Source organism: Pseudophryne corroboree, chromosome 1 (genome assembly GCF_028390025.1).
Source record: "Pseudophryne corroboree isolate aPseCor3 chromosome 1, aPseCor3.hap2, whole genome shotgun sequence".
In the NCBI taxonomy this organism is placed as follows: Eukaryota; Metazoa; Chordata; class Amphibia; order Anura; family Myobatrachidae; genus Pseudophryne; species Pseudophryne corroboree.
The window spans coordinates 400,160,948-400,181,935 of NC_086444.1; the positions used below are offsets into that span (position 1 = coordinate 400,160,948).

The window sequence follows — 20,988 nt, forward strand, 5'->3', positions numbered from 1 at the left end:
GCCGGCCCTGGTAAATAGGAGTCTGTTCTGTTTGATATGTTCCTTCAGTCTGTGGTAAAGACTTAGCTATGAGATTCAGGTTTTCCCTAAAGGCAAAATCCATGACATAAGTTGCACAATTGGATTTAAATAGCTGTGAAGATATGCAATTTCTGTTCTGTCCTGATTGTGGTTCATGGAAAAAAGTTTAGGTATTCTCAATGCAGTCAGTCATGTACTTACGTTCCACTTTGAACTTTGACGGATGACACTTTTTCCTGGTAGCCGTGAGCGTGAAAGCTTGGGACATCATCATCGATTATCTCAATCTTCTTCCCAGAAAAAATTGGATTTTCATAAAGGACAATCTTATGTTCCTGGCTATCCTGGAAATGGTTAAGGAATTTAAAGCATCAATAAATGAATTTCACTCATTAGCACTGCAAACATGGGGGGGTAAATGTCACAAGCTGCGAGACTTTCTGCCCAATGTTTTAAAGGGGCAATAATTTAAAAGGTAAAACCTGGTTTTAGCCCGTTTTACAACATCAGGCACACTCACCGGGCACTTGCCGATGCCTACATCAGACAGGCTACTATACTCACCCCATGGTATGGAAATTATTTTTTTTATTCTTATGAAGTGAAAAAAAGAGTTTTGTATATAATATTTATTAACATTTATTTATACAGCGGCAGCATACAGCATTTCTTTGTGTGTTATGACTCGGAAAACAGTAATAAGAGGAATAACACAGGCAGAGAGATAAGAGGGCCTTGCATGGTTGTGTAAGTGTAGAAAATAACTTAGTTATATGTGGATATACTGTATAAAGAGGAGCTAATTGGGTAGAATACTCTTTGGAGATCAGGGCTGGACTGGTCATCTGCCAATTCTGGCAAATGCCAGAAGGACCTGTGGCCACCCATCAGGAGGCCTGGCTGTGCATCTCCGCCTCCCGGTGATCTGCTCAGCAAGCAGGCTTTCTCTAATTTGCAGCCACAAGATGTCACATTGTGCATCTGCATACTAGGGAACCTGCATGAAGACTAGGCGTAACATAAGGCAACGCCTCTGTGATTCATACCAGACCCCCTCATAGTCACACCCCCTATTTTATGTGTATTTGTGTGTCTACGGTCCACACACTGAATGAATGCCAAAACCGATTGTTAGTCCCGGTCCATCCCTTAAAAAGTGTTACAGTATGTTTGTATAAACAAATTAAATAATAGGTACAGTTTGGCATAACGTGTGTGTTTTTTACTTTACTTAACTTACCTTGCCTTAACTTACTTAGGTAAGAGAGCTTACAATCTAAAGGAGAGTGAAAGACAGAGAGTGGAGGGGAGAGACAGTGAGAGAGGAGCATGGAGCACTAGGATTGGATGAGAGCAGGAAGATTTTGATAAAGAATTGGGTCTTGAGAGCCCATTTAAAGCTTTGTAGATAGGTGGAAAGATTGATAGGGAGAAGGAGAGAGTTCCAGTGGTATGGAGCAGCATGAGGAAAATATTGGAGGCGGAAGTGGGAGGAAGTAATCAATTGGGAGGAGAGGTGGCATTCATTTGTGGAGGGAAGTGGGCAGGCAGGAGTGTGAAGGAAGATGAGGTGAGAGATGTAAATAATAGGGGACTAGGTGAGTGCTTTGTAAGTGAAGCATTTAAATTGGGCTCTGAAGGGGAAGGGGAGCCAGTATAGAGCCTGAAGCAAAAGGGAGGTTACAACAGTCCAGTCTAGAGATGACCAGTGAGTGTATGTTGCCTCCAGGGTGAGAAAGGGCCTGATTCTAGATATATTTCTAAAATGGAAATGGCAGTACTGCGAAAGGTACTGAATGTGTAATTTGAAGGAGAGGGTTGAGTCAAGGGTAACTCCAAGACAGCGCACTTGCGGGCTAGAAGAGATGGTGTTGCTGTCAATAGATAATAATGAATTTGTGGAAGATGAAGCTATACGGGAGGGTGAAAAGACCAAGCTCAGTATTAGACATATAGGGGGAGATTCAAATGTTTGAAAAGTCAGATGGGAGTCTGTTTTTTCCTATCTAATAGACAGGAAGAAAACAGACACCCAACCGACTTTTCAGACATTTGAATCTCCCCCCAGTAAGTTTGAGAAAATGCTGAGATATCCAGGAGGAAATATGGTAGCCGAGAGACAGCTGGTAGAGTGAAGAGAGATAAGGAGAGGTACTGTAGATCTAAGTGTTATCAGTGCAGTGGTGATATTTAAAGCCAAAAGATTTGATGAGATCACTTAAAGAGGATATTCAGTAAAAAGGGAGAATAGAGGAGTTCCAAGAACAGAACTTTGGGGGACTCCTACTGGTAGTGTAGACAGAGAAAGTGCAGTCAGAGAAGTAGGAGGACAGCCAGGAGAGGGGCAGTATCATGCAGACCAACGAAGTGAAAGATTTGCAGGAGGAGAGGGTGGTCCACAGTGTCAAAAGTAGCAGAGAGATCAAGAAGAATGAGCAGAGAGTAGTGGCCCTTGGATTTGGCAGTAAAAAGTTAATTGCTGGCATTACTGAGGGCAGATTCTGTGAAGTGGAGAGGATGAAAGCTAGAATAAAATGGGTCAAGCAGGGAGTAAGAGGGAAGAAAGGCGGTAAGGCGGTTGTAGACAATCTGCTCAAATAGATTGGAGATAAAGGTAGGGGCGGATTGAGATGAAAAACCAGCCCAGGAAATTTTTGAAGAAGGCCATCACGGAGGTTGTGTCTGTTGAGGGAGTGGGATCTGGCAAGGGAGGGCGAGATCCCTCCTCATAGGTCTTTGACTTTATGCTTCTGCAGCTTCAATACCCGTATACATCGTGCATTAAATATGCAATGACTGAGACGCCCATTTTCAGTGTCTACAGATGCTGCAATCATGTCTTGTGTGTCTTTAGACCTTGGCCTATACTACGAGCAGATCATCTGTCTGAGTATGGACTCCAGTGTGAGCAATTCAGTATCTCTATACACAAACACTTTCAGCAACATGCACATACTACATTAAATCTGCGTATGTTTAGCCAACTCCCTGTAACCACACAGGAATGCCCCACACATTTCTAATACACTTAGTGTGTGCATTTGAACCTATACTGCAAATCTGTACTGCAACGTACATCATCGGGACAAATGTGAGGTGCAAATCATGCGCAGACAAAAAGACATTGGCCTCCAGAGGAAAAAATTAAAATACACACATTGGCCCCACATACACACACAAAAAAAAACACATTGGCCAATGACAGAAAAAAATAAAACACTTTGGCCCCCTTAGGAAAAAATTAAACACATTGGCCATTACATGAAAAAAAATTAAACACATCGGCTTCCCACAGGAAAAAAAAAGAAAACATACATAATTACCCCAGTCCCCCCCACAGAAGACTGACCTGTCTGCAGTACTTGCTGACATGCTTGGAGGGGTAGTGTGGTTAGTGTTATGTATATCCCAGGGTTGGAAGGTGTACTGTATGTCTCAGGGGCCGGGTGTAGTGTGGAGAATTGATGTCACTGGCTTGGGGGACTACTGTGTCTAGGGAGTAATGTGGGAAGTGTATGTCCCTGGGGTCAAGGGGTAGTTTAGGTCTATGGGACCAGGGTGGGGGGGGGTAGATGTATGGTGGGTAGTGTATGTCCATGGTTCGGATAATAGTTTAGGTCTATGGGGCAAGGGGATGGGGGTAGTGTATGTCCCTGGGTCCAGGGTGGGGGGTGGTAGTATATATACCTGGGCGGGGGGATACTGTATGTCTAGGTGCATCCCCAGTAGCCAGTACTGCAGCTAGACACTTGCTGCTCGATGCTCACCTCTGTTTTAGATGCTGGTGCTGAGCCTTGACCATGATGTGTGCTGTTGGAGTGTGGTCCCGCAGTACAGATAATTTAGGCAGACATAGTGTGAATGGCAAGGCTGGTGGCAAGAGATGTCTCGATGAAAGTGGCCACAAATATCGCCCTCCACCAGAGCCACTGCTGCTGCTTTTGGCAAATGCCACCTGGAAATGCCTGCTAGCCAGAGCAGATGACAGCTTTGGGTTTGCATTCCCCAGTGGAACGCAAATCTTGGAAGCGTAGCAGCCAAGGCCGTCAAGCAGCCCCAGAAACAGTGTGAGCTGGACTGGCAGAGGGGACCATGGAACCGGCCCAGGGGATAAGAGATTGGACCATAATTAGAGAGAGTGTATGGTTAGCATCACTGAAATTTGTATACTGTTGTATATTGCCAGGGCTAATTTTACAATTAACGCTAAACTTGGAATTGTGGATCGTGTACTCAAATCACCATTGTTATTGGTAGAGACAAATAGTTCACTGATAAAGGGAAAAAAAGAAAAACGTAAACAGCTGATCATACATCCACATTAATGTCAACCCCTGTGTAGTCCTTTTCTGTGGATATACTGTACTTAGTTTATCTGTGTGGGAAAGATGTTGTACAGCAGGAGTTCCATTCTTACCACTTTGATTGGTCTCAGGGAAGAGATGTTGTTGGTTTTTCGGCTATTTGTCCAGGAGTCCCATCGTGGATATTCTCCCTTCTCAAAGACAAATTGTTCTCCCTTGCAGTTCAGTTGTTCATATCCTACCCAGCTGTGGAACAACAGGAATAGAAGAATAGGGTGAGATTTGCACAAAGTGCTGTTAGCTCACAGTAATTTACAAATTATCCTGAAAAAAAAAAATAATTGACATGTGGTTCCGGCATAATCATAACCAAAAACCATAGATGAAGCTAGTGCCTTACAAAGGACGTGTAAGCCACAATGTTTGTAGGTACAATAAGTTCTAGTCTCCAGGTACCATCTGTTCATTTAATAAATGTGCTGAAGAAAGTATTACAGCACAAACAAATGATCAGTAGGGCACATTGGGGTTAATTCAGATCCGATCGCAGCAGCAAATTTGATAGCTAGTGGGGAAAACCATCTGCACTGCAGGGGAGCAGATATTAAATAACATGTGCAGAGAGAGTTAGATTTGGGTGTTGTGTGTTCAAACTGAAATCTAAATTGCAGTGTTAAAATAAAGCAGCCAATATGTACCCGGGACGTGCGGTGAGCTACATAGCTCAGGAGGCACTGGCTAGCACCAGAGTCAGATTTACATGCAATATATGAGCCAAAATGTACATCTGGACATTATACACAGGTGCAGCAGTATAAACTCCTGGAAATTTGGTGAGATTTGATCAGAGATGTGCGGAAAAGATAGTCAGGTGAGGCACTGCCTGTCCTGCCATAGACTGTTTACTCCAGAGTTTTGGCTATAAAAATTATTAGAATAATGCAATGAAGATATTTCAAACATATTCTTTGTATTTGTCATATAATTTACGCAATCGAAACTCTGGCACAAATGTTAGTATGACAAGAAAGGCTCTGACTCAGCTGCCTCATCCTACCGCACATCACTGGACTATGTACCCTGCACAGAAACAATATAACCCACCCAAATCTAACTCTCTCTGCACATGTTATATCTGCCCCCCTGCAGTGCACATGCTTTTGCCCATTAGCTAACAAATTTGCTGCTACGATCAGAACTGAATTAGGCCCATTGTCCTGAATGAGGGATTTAATGCTTCTTTTAGCAATTTTGAAACCTGGAGAGTCAGATCTTTAGTGCCAAGCCTGGATGTAGATAGTCATTTCCCTCTGCTCATACTGTAGTTATGATTTGTATTTGGGCTAAGGCTATGCAAAAGTCTACGGTTAGAGTTAAAGCTTGTACTGCAGTAGGAGCAGTGTCGGACTGGAGCATGAAGGGCCCATCAGGGGGAATTCAGTGGTAGGTCTAAGAAAAAAGTTAAATTATCATATTACCACTGTAAACATAAAGCACCCACCATATACAAAAGTATCCGGTAACTTACACTACATGACAAAATATAAATACATTTGCACCCCTTGCCGTCCAACATGGTTTGTTCCAGATACACAGTTACTTGCATTTGCAGAATCCGCCACAATATGTACACTAAGTTCCCAGAATTCCTTATACAGTACATGAATACCAGTTAATATTGTGCTGAAGACTTTGAATCGGATTTATAGCCACACGCAAAAGCACATCCAGCACCCTCTGCAACTGTATGCAGAGGCTGCTACAAACTTCATCCCTAGTCTACATCCCTGTGGCCAAATATACAAAATCTGAGATGCCTGCTTTTAGCATCTGTGCACGCTATAATATGATTGGTGCATATAATAATGACTCGTGCATCCTTATACACCACAATTGGTCGCACCATCAAAACTTGCACCAGTGTCTGACTATTACCCACTAAATGGAGCACTAGTCGCCATGTCCCAGTCACTGCACAGGAATGCCCATCACTGAATAGATTGCAACAGCACCTTTGGTGCACCTGGTATGAACTACAGGGTATGGCTATGCCTTCACACTATTGGTAATAGTAATACATGATGTGCAAGTAATATAGCTGTGCACTATATGTACAGTTACTGTATGTCCATATATATTTGGACACTGACATTATTTTAATAATTTTGGCTCTAATGTATGTGCTACCACAATGGATTGGAAATGAAACAATGGAGATGCAATTGAAGTGCACACTTTCAGCTTTAATTCAAGGGATTGAACAGAAATATTATATTAAGAATTTAGGAATTGCACCCACTTTTATACACAGTCCCTTATTTACAGGGGCTCAAATGTAATTGGACAAATTAACATAATCATATAGAAAATGTTCATTTTAATACCTTGCTGAGAATCCTCTGCAGGTAATGACTGCCTGAAGTCTGGAAGCCATGGACATGGCCAAATGCTGGGCTTCCTCCTTTGTTATGCTTTGCCAGGCCTGTACTGCAGTTGTCTTTAGTTTATGTTTGTATGTGGGTCTTTCTGCCTTTAGTTTTGTTTCCAGCAAGTAAAATTCATGCTCAGTCAGGTGATTGTCTCGGACGTTGCAGAATATTCCACTTATTTGCCTTAAAAAACTCCTGGGTTGCTTTTGCAGTATGCTTTACGTCATCGTCCATCTATACTGTGAAGAGCCATCATATCAGCTTGGCTAAATTGGACTGAATCTGAGCAGACAGTATATCCCTATACATTTCAGAATACATCCGGCTGCCTCTGTCTTCTGTCACATCATCAAAAAACACTAGTGACCCAATGCCATTGGAAGCCATGCATGCCCGTGCCATCACACTGCCTCCATCTTGATTTATAGTTGATGTGGTATGCTTCGGATAATGAGTCATTCCAAGCCTTTTACGTTATTTGTTCTTCCTATCACTCTGATACAGGTTGATCTTAGTTTCATCTGTCCAAATGCTGTTTCAGAACTGGGCTGGCTTTTTTAAATGTTTTTTTTGTCGGGGTCTATTCTGGCCTTTCTATTCTTGAGGCTTGAACGGTCTGTACCTTCTGGTGAACCCTCTGTATTTGCTCTTGTGAAGTCTTCTCTTTATGGTAGACTTGGATAATGATATGCCTACCTCCTTGAGAGTGTTTTTCTCTTGGCTAGATGTTATGAAGAGGTTTTTCTTTACCATGAAAAGGATCCTACATTCATCCACCACTGATGTCTTCCGTGGATGTCCATGCCGTTTTGTGATCCTGAGCTCACCAGTGCGTTCTTTTTTTCTCAGAATGTACCAAAATGTTCATTTGGCCACTCCTAAGGTTCCCGCTGTCTCTCTGATTTATTTTTGTTTTTGCAGCCAGAGGATGGCCTGTTTCACTTGCATTGAGAGCTTGTTTGACCAAATGTTGTGGGTACACAGCATTAGTTTCCAAATGCAAATGCCACACTTGGCATCAACTCCAACCCTTTTGTCTGCTTAATTGATAAAGAACTAAATAAGAAATAGCCCAGGTCTGTACATGAAACAGCCTTTGACTCAAACAGCCTTTGACTCAAATGTCCAATTACGTTTGGTCCCTTGACTTACTGCACATATTAAATGGCTGTAATTCCGAAACCCTTCCTTCAATTTGGATATGAATACCCTCAAAATAAAGCTGATAGTTTGCACTAGGTGAACAATTAAATTAACAGAAAATGTTGCAGCGTCCAAATATATATGGACTTAACTGTATATGTCAGGATACATCCTGCTTCCAAAATCAGATCAAATCAAATCAATAGAAATCTGAACTAAATGTAATTTTCTTTTACATTCCATTGTATCTATGAGATGCTTCTTTTTTTTAAATTCCTTATTTCTACATGCCATCCTGACTGTTTTCCCAAACAAGTACAAGTGTGTCCTCATTCACCTAACGTATTTGCGCCATATGGCATAAGACACTTGGCATGACTTAGACGCCATGCTATGAGTATTTTCGCACATTTGCGTCTTATTCACACTCCACACAATCTTTTATTGCATGTATCTATTGAGATACATACCAGCAGACGCGTAGTGTGTTGGGTACTAAGGATTTGCACTTTTTCCACAATCATGGCAGTGTAAATTTGCACAATACTGTGTGGCAGGATGCATGGTGCAGGTCAGTGCCTTTTTTGCATGCTATTAGTACGCACATCCACTTGCAGTACATAGACACGCGTGTCTTGTCATTTGCAGTGCAAAAAAGATACATATTTAGCAAATACTGAGTAAAAGAGATGCATGTTGTACAGCGACTGACTTGGCCTTCGTTTCGGGCCAGGCATTTGTGAACAAGCGCGCACGCCGTGCGGGGGTGACACGCACATCACAGGGGGGGTGCAGCGAGTCAAGGGGGCGTGGACTTATGGCACGCCCTCATTTATATGGCAACGCTTGCTGGGGGTGGGGGCGCGCCGCGAGTCCGTGGGCATGGACTCGTGGCACCCCCCCATTTCCATGGAGACGGGGGGGGGGCAGCTAAACCAGAAGGCCAGAGGCTTGCGATGCACGCGGCCTTCCCGGCTTTCTGTGGGAACGGACCGGCCTACCGGCCCATCGGCCCTTCTGTCATTTGCCAGATGGCCAGTCCGGCCCTGGCCCAATATGTATATTTTCTAAAGGCTTTGTGAAATAGCTGTGACATAGTATAATGTTCATATACATACGGTCCAGAGTGCACAAGGACTGAGCCAACTTTCTCCATACCAGCTTCTTTTAGGTTGGTACAGGGTCCACTGAGTTCATGGCAGCGACCTTGGAAGTTTTCTTGCTCAAAGACGACAATCTGTAAATCAGGAATCAGAACATTACACACCTACTGAGTTGAGGGTAGAAACGTTTGTTTAGTATAACAAATGCATAGTGGTGTAATGAGACAGAGCCCCGCCCAGAGATGCACTGAATTGCGTGCATGCCTGTCATAAGCTACAACACTTTGCAGGTGCCTGATGGATGGTGTAGCTACAGCACCAGCTATCAGATTCTGATTGGCTGATTCACCTCTGAACCTGATTGGTGCTTTCTTCATTAATCGTACCTATGTTATATGATTTTGTTTGAATACTTTAGAACAAATTGTTTGTTCCATTAATTTGTACTTGGTAAGGAACATTATACCGGCTGTGTTACAGAGGGTTTTAATGTAAATCATATCTAAAAGTGAGTGCTTTTTTTTGCTTGCAAACCAAATGTTGAACCTTTTCATTTGTTTATACGGTGGTTGTGTGAATGTCTGGCCGAGCAATTCCACCTCCCGGTGCTCTGCTTGGCCATCTTGCAGAGTGCTGCAAGTTCATGTTCTCATTACTCGAATGGCCACGTACCTTTTTCGTGTGTGTGCAGAGAGGAATATTGGGGATGAAATACAGCTCTAGTCCATCCCTGTGTGTACAGTATGTGATGTAATAATCTGACATAAACATTATTTACATGCCACCTGCAGTAGAATAATCACTCAGGCTCAGGCAGCATATCAGCAAGGATTCATGCACATATACTAATCCTGATTTATCCAATAGGTCTAACGGCTATTGAATTTAGAGAATATTGATTTGCAGTGGCGTCACAAAGGGGATTCGGGGGGTGCGGCCCACAACCGGGTGTCACCCGCCGAGGGGTGACACCAAAATGCTGACTCAGTGACAGGAGCTGGGTGCTGCACTCTAACATTATGTGCAGCACTCGGCTCCTGTCACTGTGTTGGAGCAGGCACTGCAGCCATAGCACTCCCCGGGAGCAGCCCCCATCTCCCGAACCACTGGAGTGACGAAAATGGGGTCGGGACGTGAAGCCTAACCCCTCCCACTAAGCCCCACCCCTTTCATGCAGCGCCGCTCCGGGTGTCACCTAGGTGAGTGACACCTCTGTTGATTTGTAGCCACTTAACCCTAACAGTCTATTTAGTTCCATCTCATTTTTACAGGTTGATGTATATTTATTGGAAATAAAGTATTGGATTGCTTTTATTTGTGTTCACAATATATAACATAGGGGGGTAATTCTGAGTTGATCGCAGCAGCAAGTTTGTTAGCAATTGGGCAAAACCATGTGCACTGCAGGGGGGGCAGATATAACATTTGCAGAGAGAGTTAGATTTGGGTGGGTTATTTTGTTTCTGTGCAGGGTAAATACTGGCTGCTTTATTTTTACACTGCAATCTAGATTCCAGTTTGAACACACCCCACCCAAATCTAACTCTCTCAGCACATGTTATATCTGCCCCCCCTGCAGTGCACATGGTTTTGCCCAACTGCTAACAAAATTGCTGCTGCGATCAACTCGGAATGACCCCCATAGAGAGGTTGCATTGGAAAAAAGAATGGGTGTAAAGTCAGGGCCATCTTAACAGCAGTGTAGGCCCTTGGGCACAGCAATGCACTGGGCCCCCTACCCATCCTCCAGCGGTAGGGGTGGGGGGGTGCTATCAGCGGCAGCTTCGATGTCCCACGGGCGGAAGGGGGTGTTCTATCTTCCGCTCGGCATGTAGGACCTGGAGCAGTAATTTCTACTAATTACTCTTTTACTGCACAGTTGGGGCAAAACTGTAGAGGGGGCATTGGGTTGAATGAAGAAGCCCTGGTACATGACTTCCAGGGTGGTAGGGGGTGTTTAATACGTAGGGAAGGGGTGGATAGTGGAGTGGGTTTAATATTTATCATTTTCCAGTGGGAGGGCAGCTTGCTTGACTGCAGATATCTCAAGTTCCTGAAAATATATTTCTTAGCTTTGAAGGGATAAAAAAAAAACGAGAGAGTCCCACCTTTCAGGAGATACTGGGGACTTGGGGATCAGAGTTCAGAAGCCAGAGCAATTCACCAACGAAAAATCTAAAACTGCATATTAGGCGTGTGGAGCTGGAGCAGGGACCAGCTGCTGTTCAGGGCATAGTAAAGACAAGCTGCCAGTTTCCAGCATAAGGGGAGAGTCACAGTTTTTGGATTATACCCTCAGAAATAATCTAAGTCAGACAGAACCCAAGATATCTGGCTGGGAAGAGCAATTAACAGGCTCGGACGGGGGCCACTGCTTTCAAGTCGGATATCTCCGGTTCCCCAGGTCCGATTTTCAAAAATCTGGTACCCCTGGAAATAGGGGACCCTCAGCTATCAGCCTAGGGCCCTTATGCTCATGGGGCCCTTGGGCAAGAGCCCATTGAGCCCATACGAAAATACAGCCCTGCGTAAAGTGCTCAGAAAAATAGTGTTGATGTACAGTATCAAGCAGTGAATAGAGTGGGGGAGTAGATCAGTGGAGAAGATGCCCCTAGCAACCAATCAATGTTGGAATAGAATTCATCAAATACAAACTAGATACAGTAGTTAGAAGTTTTTCACTGCTTGATACAGCAACCCATAGTGGGGGGAAAAAAAATCACAATTCCAAAGCATATACAGTAGAATTCAGATTATCCAAACCAATTGGGGTTGAGAGCAGTTTGCATAATCAGTTTGTTTGGATAATTGGACATGTATTAAACTATGTATATTATTTGTTTGCAATTTTATGATACAATTTATTCTTTATATGTTAATACTGTATATCATAATGTATTATTTTTTTATTTGCTAATAAGGATAATTTGCTTCCGGAAATTTGCTTTTTACTGTAATTTAAAATAGTTTTGGATAAAATTAAATCACCGTACTCAGCACGGAAATGCTTTGCTTAACATACATGGTTGAGTCTCATTATTATGACCACCAGCTAGTAGCCAGAGTAACCGCCATGTGCAGCACGGACAGCAGCTAGATGGCCTGGACTGTCATTTTAGACACATGTCTTGTAGCTCCTAGGCTCATTATGACGGTGAGCTGCTCCACTATAGCGTGTCGGTCGGCCCTCACACACCTTCGTAGCCGACGTTCACCTCTCACATTAATGGCACATGGTGCTCTGCAGTTTCCACATTGGTTATTCGCAATGGTGCCATTTGTCCAGTCACAATACACCTTCACCACAGCCAGAGGCAGAACTCTGGGAGGCAACGGAGTCATCTGCCGCTGGGCTCCTGCTCTGTAGGGGGTCACCTCTCCTCCCATTCTGTGACACCATTGAATTAAGTTAATTGAGAGCTGCCGCTATCTCTTCAGTGGCCGACTCCCTCACTGGTCCCTGCACCTTACATGTCATACCCTTTTTATTATACTGTAGATACACATTTTACAAATGTAATATCCAGGATTAGAAACCACGACCTAGTACACTGGAACCAGACAACTTACTGATGAAGCTATTTGCTCCTGTATAGGAAATATGAGAATTCTAACTATATGAAGATACTTCTCTGACAATTACACGTAACTTCATATAGTTAGAATTCTCATGTTTCCTCTACAGGAGCAAATAACCCCATCAGTAAAGTGTCTGCTGTCCTTGTCAGTGTAACAGGTCATAACTTCTAATCCTGAATTATGACTGCTAAGAAATGTGTGATTTAAAATAAAAGACAATGAAATGTATGTATACAGTATTTTCAGTACACTCCATACACACACACTTATATATATATATATATATATAGCGCGAGTGCTGTGGTTGTATATTTGTGTGTGTGCATATGTGTGTGTGTATATGTATGTATGTATATATATATATGTGTATATATATATATATATATATATACAGGTTGAGTATCCCTTATCCAAAATGCTTGGGACCAGAGGTATTTTGGATATCGGATTTTTCCGTATTTTGGAATAATTTCATACCACAATGAGATATCATGGTGATGGGACCTAAATCTAAGCACATAATGCATTTATGTTACATATACACCTTATACACACAGCCTGAAGGTAATTTTAGCCAATATTTTTTATAACTTTGTGCATTAAACAAAGTGTGTGTACATACACACAATTCATTTATGTTTCATATACACCTTATACACGCAGCCTGAAGGTCATTTAATACAATATTATTAATAACTTTGTGTATTAAACAAAGTTTGTGTACATTGAGCCATCAAAAAACAAAGGTTTCACTATCTCACTCTCACTCAAAAAAGTCCGTATTTCGGAATATTCCGTATTTCGGAATATATGGATATGAGATACTCAACCTGTATATATTACATACACATGCATATATTTATCTAAAAACATTGGGTGGGGGGCACCAATATTTATCTTGCCTCCGGGCAACTGGGACAAACTTAGGCCACTGACCACAGCAGCATGTGAACACTTCACAAACTGCGCTGTTTCAGAAATACAGCCACTCTTGGCCCGAAAGCTGATAACCATCCCTTTTTGCAACTAGGATATATCACCCCTTTTACCCATGACCGCAACGAATGATATGTGTGCAGATCAACGCGTGATATACTTCATGGACTACACAGTGCCGACATCAAATGTGGAATGTGGCCATATTAATGTGACTGGACTGTGTATCATATAAATGGCATTGCTGATTCTCTATGCCTGTGTAAATGAAATGTAGACTAAAGCCCCTCTCCATCACTTTGAAGACCTACAAATCTGTAGTTTAAATGGCTCATCTTGAAACACTGGGAATCTTCATGAGAGCACTTTTTCATTTTGATGTATAGGTTTCACAGAATAACAAATACTGGTGAAAATGGAGGTTGAAAGAAACATAAGGACATAGAACTGCTTCTTGTTTTGGTGACAAAATAAGCTCATCCCCTACATTTCCGTTATAGTGATAGTGATGTAAGGTCATACAGGCTGATATCTTGTATATCTTCAGTCCGGCTTTCTGTTTCCTGTACAAACCATTACTATCACTTCCTGCTCTGTTGTTAGTGCTCAGCATCTACAGTAACTGAATTTATAAATCTGAACCTCCACCAGTAGGTTACATTCATAGCTAAAACAACACACAAAGTATCATCACGTCCTGTAGTACATAGTACAAAAGAATAGGACAGAGGTTCCCAAACACGGTCTTCAAGGCACTCTTACAGTCCAGGTCTTAAGGATATTCATGGCTGAGCACAAATGGCTAAATCAAACTGACTGATGTACTAATTGTGGAGGAGATATACTGTAATAAGAATTGGAGAGAGAGATAAAGGGGTCTATTCATGAAGCAGTGAAAAGTGTAGAGAATTGAGCCACTGGAGAAGTTGCCCATGGCAACCAATCAGCTGCTATGTGTACTTTTATAGAATGCACTTTATAAATGTTACCTCAACACTAATTGGTTGCCATTGGCAACTTCTCCACTTGCTCACTTCTCCACTCTTTTCACTGCTTCATGAATAGACCCCAAAGTGTACAGAGATAAAGTACCAGCCAATTAGCACCTAACTGCCATGTTACAGGCTGTTTTTGAAAAAAACGACAGTAATTTACAATACTGTATATACACAATATAAGCATAATTTTGATGTCATCTGGACTGTCACAGTACAGATACTGTGTTACAGTTACAAACTATGCAGGTCAAAGTAATGATAACAACTGGGCTGATGTTGTGTTGAATTTATGCCAGATTGCGTATTATAGAAAACACAAATAGATTTGGTATATGCCCCCCCAAAAAAGGCCACGTGCCTATGTGTATGCTGTGCGTATGCTGACACTTCGCGCCCGCTTGTGTCTGCAGAGGTGAGACGGGAGGGAATTACTTAACTGGCTAATATTTCTTCCAAAAATGTCACACAAATTGTTGATTTATGTTAAACATCCTAACGGCTGATGGATAACTCTGTGCAGTCATTAAACACTTAACTCTAAAATAAAGACTCTGAGACTTAATTGTACCCATACAATTGTGCGATGTCCCGCAACACGACATCGCGGGGCATCGCACTGGCAGTTCATCGCATCTGAACTGCCAAAGTGATTACCATGCGATCATGCGATAGATCGCATGGTAATCACGTGATGGGCACGTCACCGCCGAGTGGGAGCGGCCTCTGGCCTCTCCCGGCGGGTGCCCATCGCACATCGCAGTGTGATATATTGCATGTGTTAAAAAAATACATGCGATCGAACTGCGATGAAGAAATATTATGTGCAGCACATACTATCTTGAGACGCGAGATTCGACCGGCATGTCAGCGCATCGCGTCACAAGGTACCTAAAATGTGCATACAATCCTTTGATTTCTCTCACAGATGCGGTCGAAATCAAAGGATTGCACCTAATATCTCACAAATGTATGGGCACCATTAGATTTGGCAGAAATTGTTAGCTGATATATTCAATAACTTATAACTAAAATGTCTGAATAAAGATTAAATAGTGGTGGGCAAGAAAGAACAGCTAACTTCTACCCCCAACCCGTACAACTGTACCAGCTTAAAAACTCAGCCTAAAACAACAAAACGGTATCCACTCAACCTTATACCGTGACTACCCACACATCCGGGTGGTGTCGCTATCCCCGACCGGTTGATCCAGCAGATGCATATAGTCAACAAAGGTGAGTGCACCAACCAAACCTGAAATAATCATTAAGAACATCTAGATAAAACCTAAAATCAATTAACCTGCCATTCTTTCCAGCCAATCAGCCAACGCAACGATCCACCCCCAACTACCACAAAACGGGGAGGGAGGGCGGGAAGCACCAGAAAAAGAGGAAGCCAACCTTTATCCATATTGGATGTCTGATCACATGTCCCCAGAGTGTCAACCACAGCCTATGGATGTTTAACCCTCTCCATTCCTATCGCAGTCATTCCGTTCTTCTATTATTAAATTATGTAAAAACTATTTCAACCTGATTCAAGATGATTTGTTCAACAAAAATGCAAAATCACGTTTGTACAGCTATTATTTACATAATGTGATCATTTCAAAAAATCAAATAATTGTTTTAATTTTTTTATACTTTTATAGTTTTTAAAAAAAAAATTTTTTTTTAACTTTTCTGTATATACACACACACTCGGCACTTGATAAATAAACTTAAAATGTTGCCCTGGTATTCTGTACTAAGTGAGTATACTACCAATTATAGAGAAACACTGTTACCCTTTACAAACTTATGTATACTGTTTATATAGCTGTTTGCTTTTTTTAATTGTAAAACTTCTGTACTTCTTACAGAATTTCACAGTCCTGCAAGAGAAGTCTGAGGATGGCCCATCACAGCTGCGGTGATGCCTGGGAGAGATGCCGGCTGTGCTTATAGTGCAGATTCACACTGAGAAAGCCACGTCTACCATTAACGTGGCTGCTCTATATACAGTGCCGTACCTCCCAACTGTCCTGAATACAGCGGGACAGTCCCACTAATTGGACACTGTCCCGTTGTCCCATCCGTGGGCTGCAGTGGGGACAGATGGGAGAGCCAGTGATCACAAAGGCTCTGCTCTGCAAAGCAGCCGGAGATCACTGAATAGAGGCCGTGCGCAGCTGCAGAATGACAAAAAAGGGGTTGCTGCACTAGACTCCGCCATTCCACCCAAGGCCCCGCCCACCCTCCCAAGGCCCAACCCACTTTTTCAACAGCACCCGCGCTAGGTCCTGACTCCCTACAGTCAAATGTTGGGAGGTATGCAGTACAGTCATGGCTGCTGTGCAGCTGCTGGGTGGGGGTGGCGCTGGGATATTCGATCACTGTGGCAAGCAGTGATCGGGATGCACTGAGGGTGGAGCAGTGGGTGCAGGGAAGCCGGGATTTCCCTCTGAGATTTGCAGCTGCTGGAAGATTATTTTGAGGCAGCTGGCCAGTGGGCATTTTTAACTGGTTGTATCAGGCACATGGTTAATGGGGATGTAGTTATGTTCCCGACGGACGGGATCCCAGTGTCGGTATGCAGCAAGCCTGGAGTCTAAATGCCAGTGCCGATCGGGAGACCGGAGTCACAATACTGACAGCTGGAATCCTGGATGTCCATCCAGCGGGATCATTGGTTTAGGCAGGGTTAGGGTGCAGGGCGGAAAGGTTAGGGTTAGGGACTGGGGAAGAGAGTTAGGTTTAGGAAGCGGGGAAGGGAGGGTTAGGCACCCACAAGGGAGGGTTAGGTTAGGGGACAGAGGAGGGTTAGGGTACTTTAGAGGGAGCTGTTGAGATTCTAATGGATGGGATGCCGCTGTTGGTATACTGACCGCCGGCATCCCGTCCATCGGTAAATCATACTGATCCCGGTTAATGCACAGAGATGCATATACAATTCAAAGTTGTATCAACTCTGGGCAGGGGAGCAGGTACAAATTACCAGGCCCAGGCTTGTTAGGCCCAAGTCCGCTTCTAAGGGGGGCCCTGTTCCACTGGGTGATGCTAGCACCCCCTGTAACAATTTTTACTTTTTTGTAGAGGGAGTCGTCACATCTGCCCAGACTTGGCCATGCCTCCCACAGTGCCCGGGCCAGTGGCAGCTTTTGTCTGCCTTGATTGTGTGTGCCATCACATATATTGTTATCATGACAATGGTTGCTAGCACTAGCTAGCTGCTTTTGATTGGCTTATAGCTGATTCACTGCTGAAGCTGATAGAAGCTTTGTTCATGGCTCATTCATAAACGAAACAATTTTCTGAGTGTATTTTATTCGTATATGAGGAAGAGAATTAAGTACTTTCCTGGCACACCTAGGAGACTCCTAAGTCTGCGGGATCCCTGGACCCCTGGAAGAGTACGTGGCCCTCCCGCATGCCACCCACTTTCCTAATGAAATGGCTGAGATGAGGAGCGTAATGAGGATGGGCCAATATGACATGTTTCTATGAGAATCAAATAATATTGACTCAGCTCCCTAATGAAGAGATGCTCCCAGCCCCATTCCCACCCAGTAGCTTACAACCGGAGGGAAGAAATCAATGTAGGCAAATATGGTTTAAGTGAAACATTCTACATATGATACTGGTGTAGACCTGTATGCAACTAGTTATTCCTGCAAGTTTGCATACGCACACAATTGTGAGGGTGTTTTAGTGAACGCACTAAATGACTATAATTTTATGTTCAAATACGCTAAATCTCAACATCAGAAAGGTAACTTTCATTGAGTAATATGGAGTTCTGTTTTTTTGTACTTTCAATAAATCACACACACTTTGTAATAGTGATACTATATGGTCAAATTATTGGTTCAGTCGGGATTGGTTCAGTCGTGATGCGTTTAGCATCCCGGTGGTTGGGATGCTGATGGTCATGTGACCGATGCCGGAATCCCAACTCCCCTCAGGAGACTGGTGCTGGAACACTGACAGACAACATCCCGAAGATGAGTATCGGGGTGGGGGTTAGGGTTAGGACCTGTGGAGAGGGATAGGGTTAGGCACCGGGGGGTGGGGGTTTACAGTTAGGCACTAGGGAGGCCGTAGCCGACACCCCGGTGGGTTAGCCCTAGCCTACACCCACAGAGGGTTAGGGGAGGGGTAAAATACTTACCCCAGTCCAGTGTCAGGATTCTCTCTGTCAGGATACAGTGGTCGGTCATGTGACCGCTGACATCCCAACCGCCAGCATTTCATACCCAACCCGGTTCAGTCATGCAATGTACACATTGCACCACACTGCCAGATACACATTGCCCCACATTGTCAGATACACATTGTCCCACACTGCCAGATACACATTGCCCCACATTGCCAGATACACATTGCCCCACAGTGCCAGATGCACATTCCCTAGAGTGCAAGATACACATTGCCCCAGAGTGCCAGATACACAGTGAATTGATGATTAAAGTAGTAATACTACTGTACCTCAGGCTCCGAGAGATGAGCCTGCTCCTGCCGCCCTGACCCCTGCAACCTGCGCTGCTCATCAAGGAGAGATGCGGCCGCGGAAAGCCCAAGAAAAAGCACCACAACCCGCCCAGCCAGCCCCCAGGGTCTTCTGCATGCCAGCAGCGGGAGCGTGATTAAGTCACGGTCACATTCCCTGCAGGCTGAGAAGGGGAAGTGGAGCACAGCAGCGGCGTTTCCAGTAATAGCCACTACCCGAGCGTACTGCCACACTTGCAGGCCTAGCTGACAACACCCATGATGGGAGCATGTACGTGCTGAGCATGTATTGAATGTGAACATCTATTCTCAGGTCTGACTGGGACCCTAACCTAGGACAGCACTTTTCCAGTGGTAGGTGAGAAAAAGCTTTATGTCATCTGCCATTTAATATGCTGCCCTTCTCCCTGACACAATCTGGATGAAGCTGGTGCAATGTGTATTACTATAAAATGTATGGTGGTTATTGTGAGAGGTACGGTGGGTGAGGTACCTCAGTTTATAGCTTGCATTGGAGCCCACTGATCATTAGTTCCACCTACCTTTGAGCTAGCTTGCTGTTGTTTTGTGGCTGGAGCCTGATGGTCAGATGCCATTGTTACACTGATGTTTTATTCCTAAGGGTAAAAAACACATAATAAAATCAGATTTCTAAGTAATTGATTTAATGTACTGCTCACCATACACCAAGGGTTTTTCCTGTTTAGTCATATCAAACACAGGAACTAGGGAGGTTAATACAAAGAAATGTATTCTTAGACCATGGACATCCTCTGTCCCTTCTCTGTTAGGGACACTCAAAACAAGCTTTTACTGTAGGTGCAATTATCTGTACAGACTTTCCTGGACACAGAATGTGGGGTCAAACAAATTCTAAAAAAACATGGGGTCTTTACATGGAAACTTTAGAGGAAAGTGTTAAAACAAATATTAGAGTGTTTGAAACTACTGAGTGATATCTGATTCCATAAATATAAGACATGTTCATGATTCTTAGGGGCCTACTGTATTTAATAATGAGTGATTAATCATAAATGGAGTTCCAACCAATCAGCTGGTGTCATTTTTCAAACACATGACAGTTGGGAGCTTATTGATTGGAGCACCATTTTAGATTAGGAACGAGTAATAAGAATATCAGTGGTTATTGAATATGCCCCTTAGTATTTATCACTTCTGCTGCCTGAGAAGCCCCACCTTCCAATTTCCCTTCACGCCCTCCTCCCACATTTACTTTTTTTTCCTTGTTTTGCTATTACACCCTATACTGTAGTCTGAAATTTGTCTTCAGTTCTATGCTGATAATTAGGTTTGCTCCTTCTTGTAGCCTCCTTGCTATGCCTCATGTGAATATACAGTATGTGAACCTCTGTTAGTTGGTGGGTAGAGTACAGTTGCAAAGATAATTAAGAAATGTTCAAAAGGAAATGGCCACCAAAGCACTGTATTCAAAGCTTTATATTTTGTTGAAACTCTCTTTGTTGTGTTTGATATAATAAGTAAAAAGATTTTGATTAAAAAAAGTAAAAAATCAGAGGCATCATAATATTGTTCAACTGACATAAGTGTTGTTCTCTGTACAGGATGGTATCCCAGGGCGTGAAATACTGGCAGTCAGAAGCCCAACAGCGGCACCCCGATGGTCAGGATCCCGACACCTTTTAGGTACGTATATTAATTCTCCCCCGCTACCTCCTAGCCCTCTAACTCTAACCCTCTCTCCCACAATCCTAACCCGCCTCCTTATTGGCTATACTTAACACTCCCTTTTTAGTGCCTAACCCTCCCCCTTATTACCTAACCCTCCCCCTTAGTCCCTAACCTTAACCCCCCACCCCCTTTCCCCCCCGGCAGCAGAACCCTCCCTCTAGTGCCTAAACCTAACCCCCCCACACACACACACCCTCCGCAGCCTAACCCTACACGACATACATATGATCTGGATTGCTGGCAGTCAGGATTCCGGAGCCGGCATTGTGAATGATGT

At 43.5% G+C, this 20,988-nt stretch overlaps 1 protein-coding gene across 1 annotated transcript in view; it reads right to left on the reverse strand.

The window, feature by feature from the left end:
- CRYBB2 (crystallin beta B2) overlaps window positions 1–20,988 on the reverse strand; it is a 32,562-nt gene that overhangs the window by 7,912 nt on the left and 3,662 nt on the right. The window contains exons 2-5 of the mRNA XM_063913436.1: window positions 19,544–19,618; window positions 9,016–9,134; window positions 4,439–4,571; window positions 223–365 (exon numbers count right to left, since the gene is read on the reverse strand). Coding sequence (XP_063769506.1) covers window positions 223–365; window positions 4,439–4,571; window positions 9,016–9,134; window positions 19,544–19,597 — 449 coding nt within the window. The 5' untranslated portion in view covers window positions 19,598–19,618. The remainder of the gene's footprint in view (window positions 1–222; window positions 366–4,438; window positions 4,572–9,015; window positions 9,135–19,543; window positions 19,619–20,988) is intronic.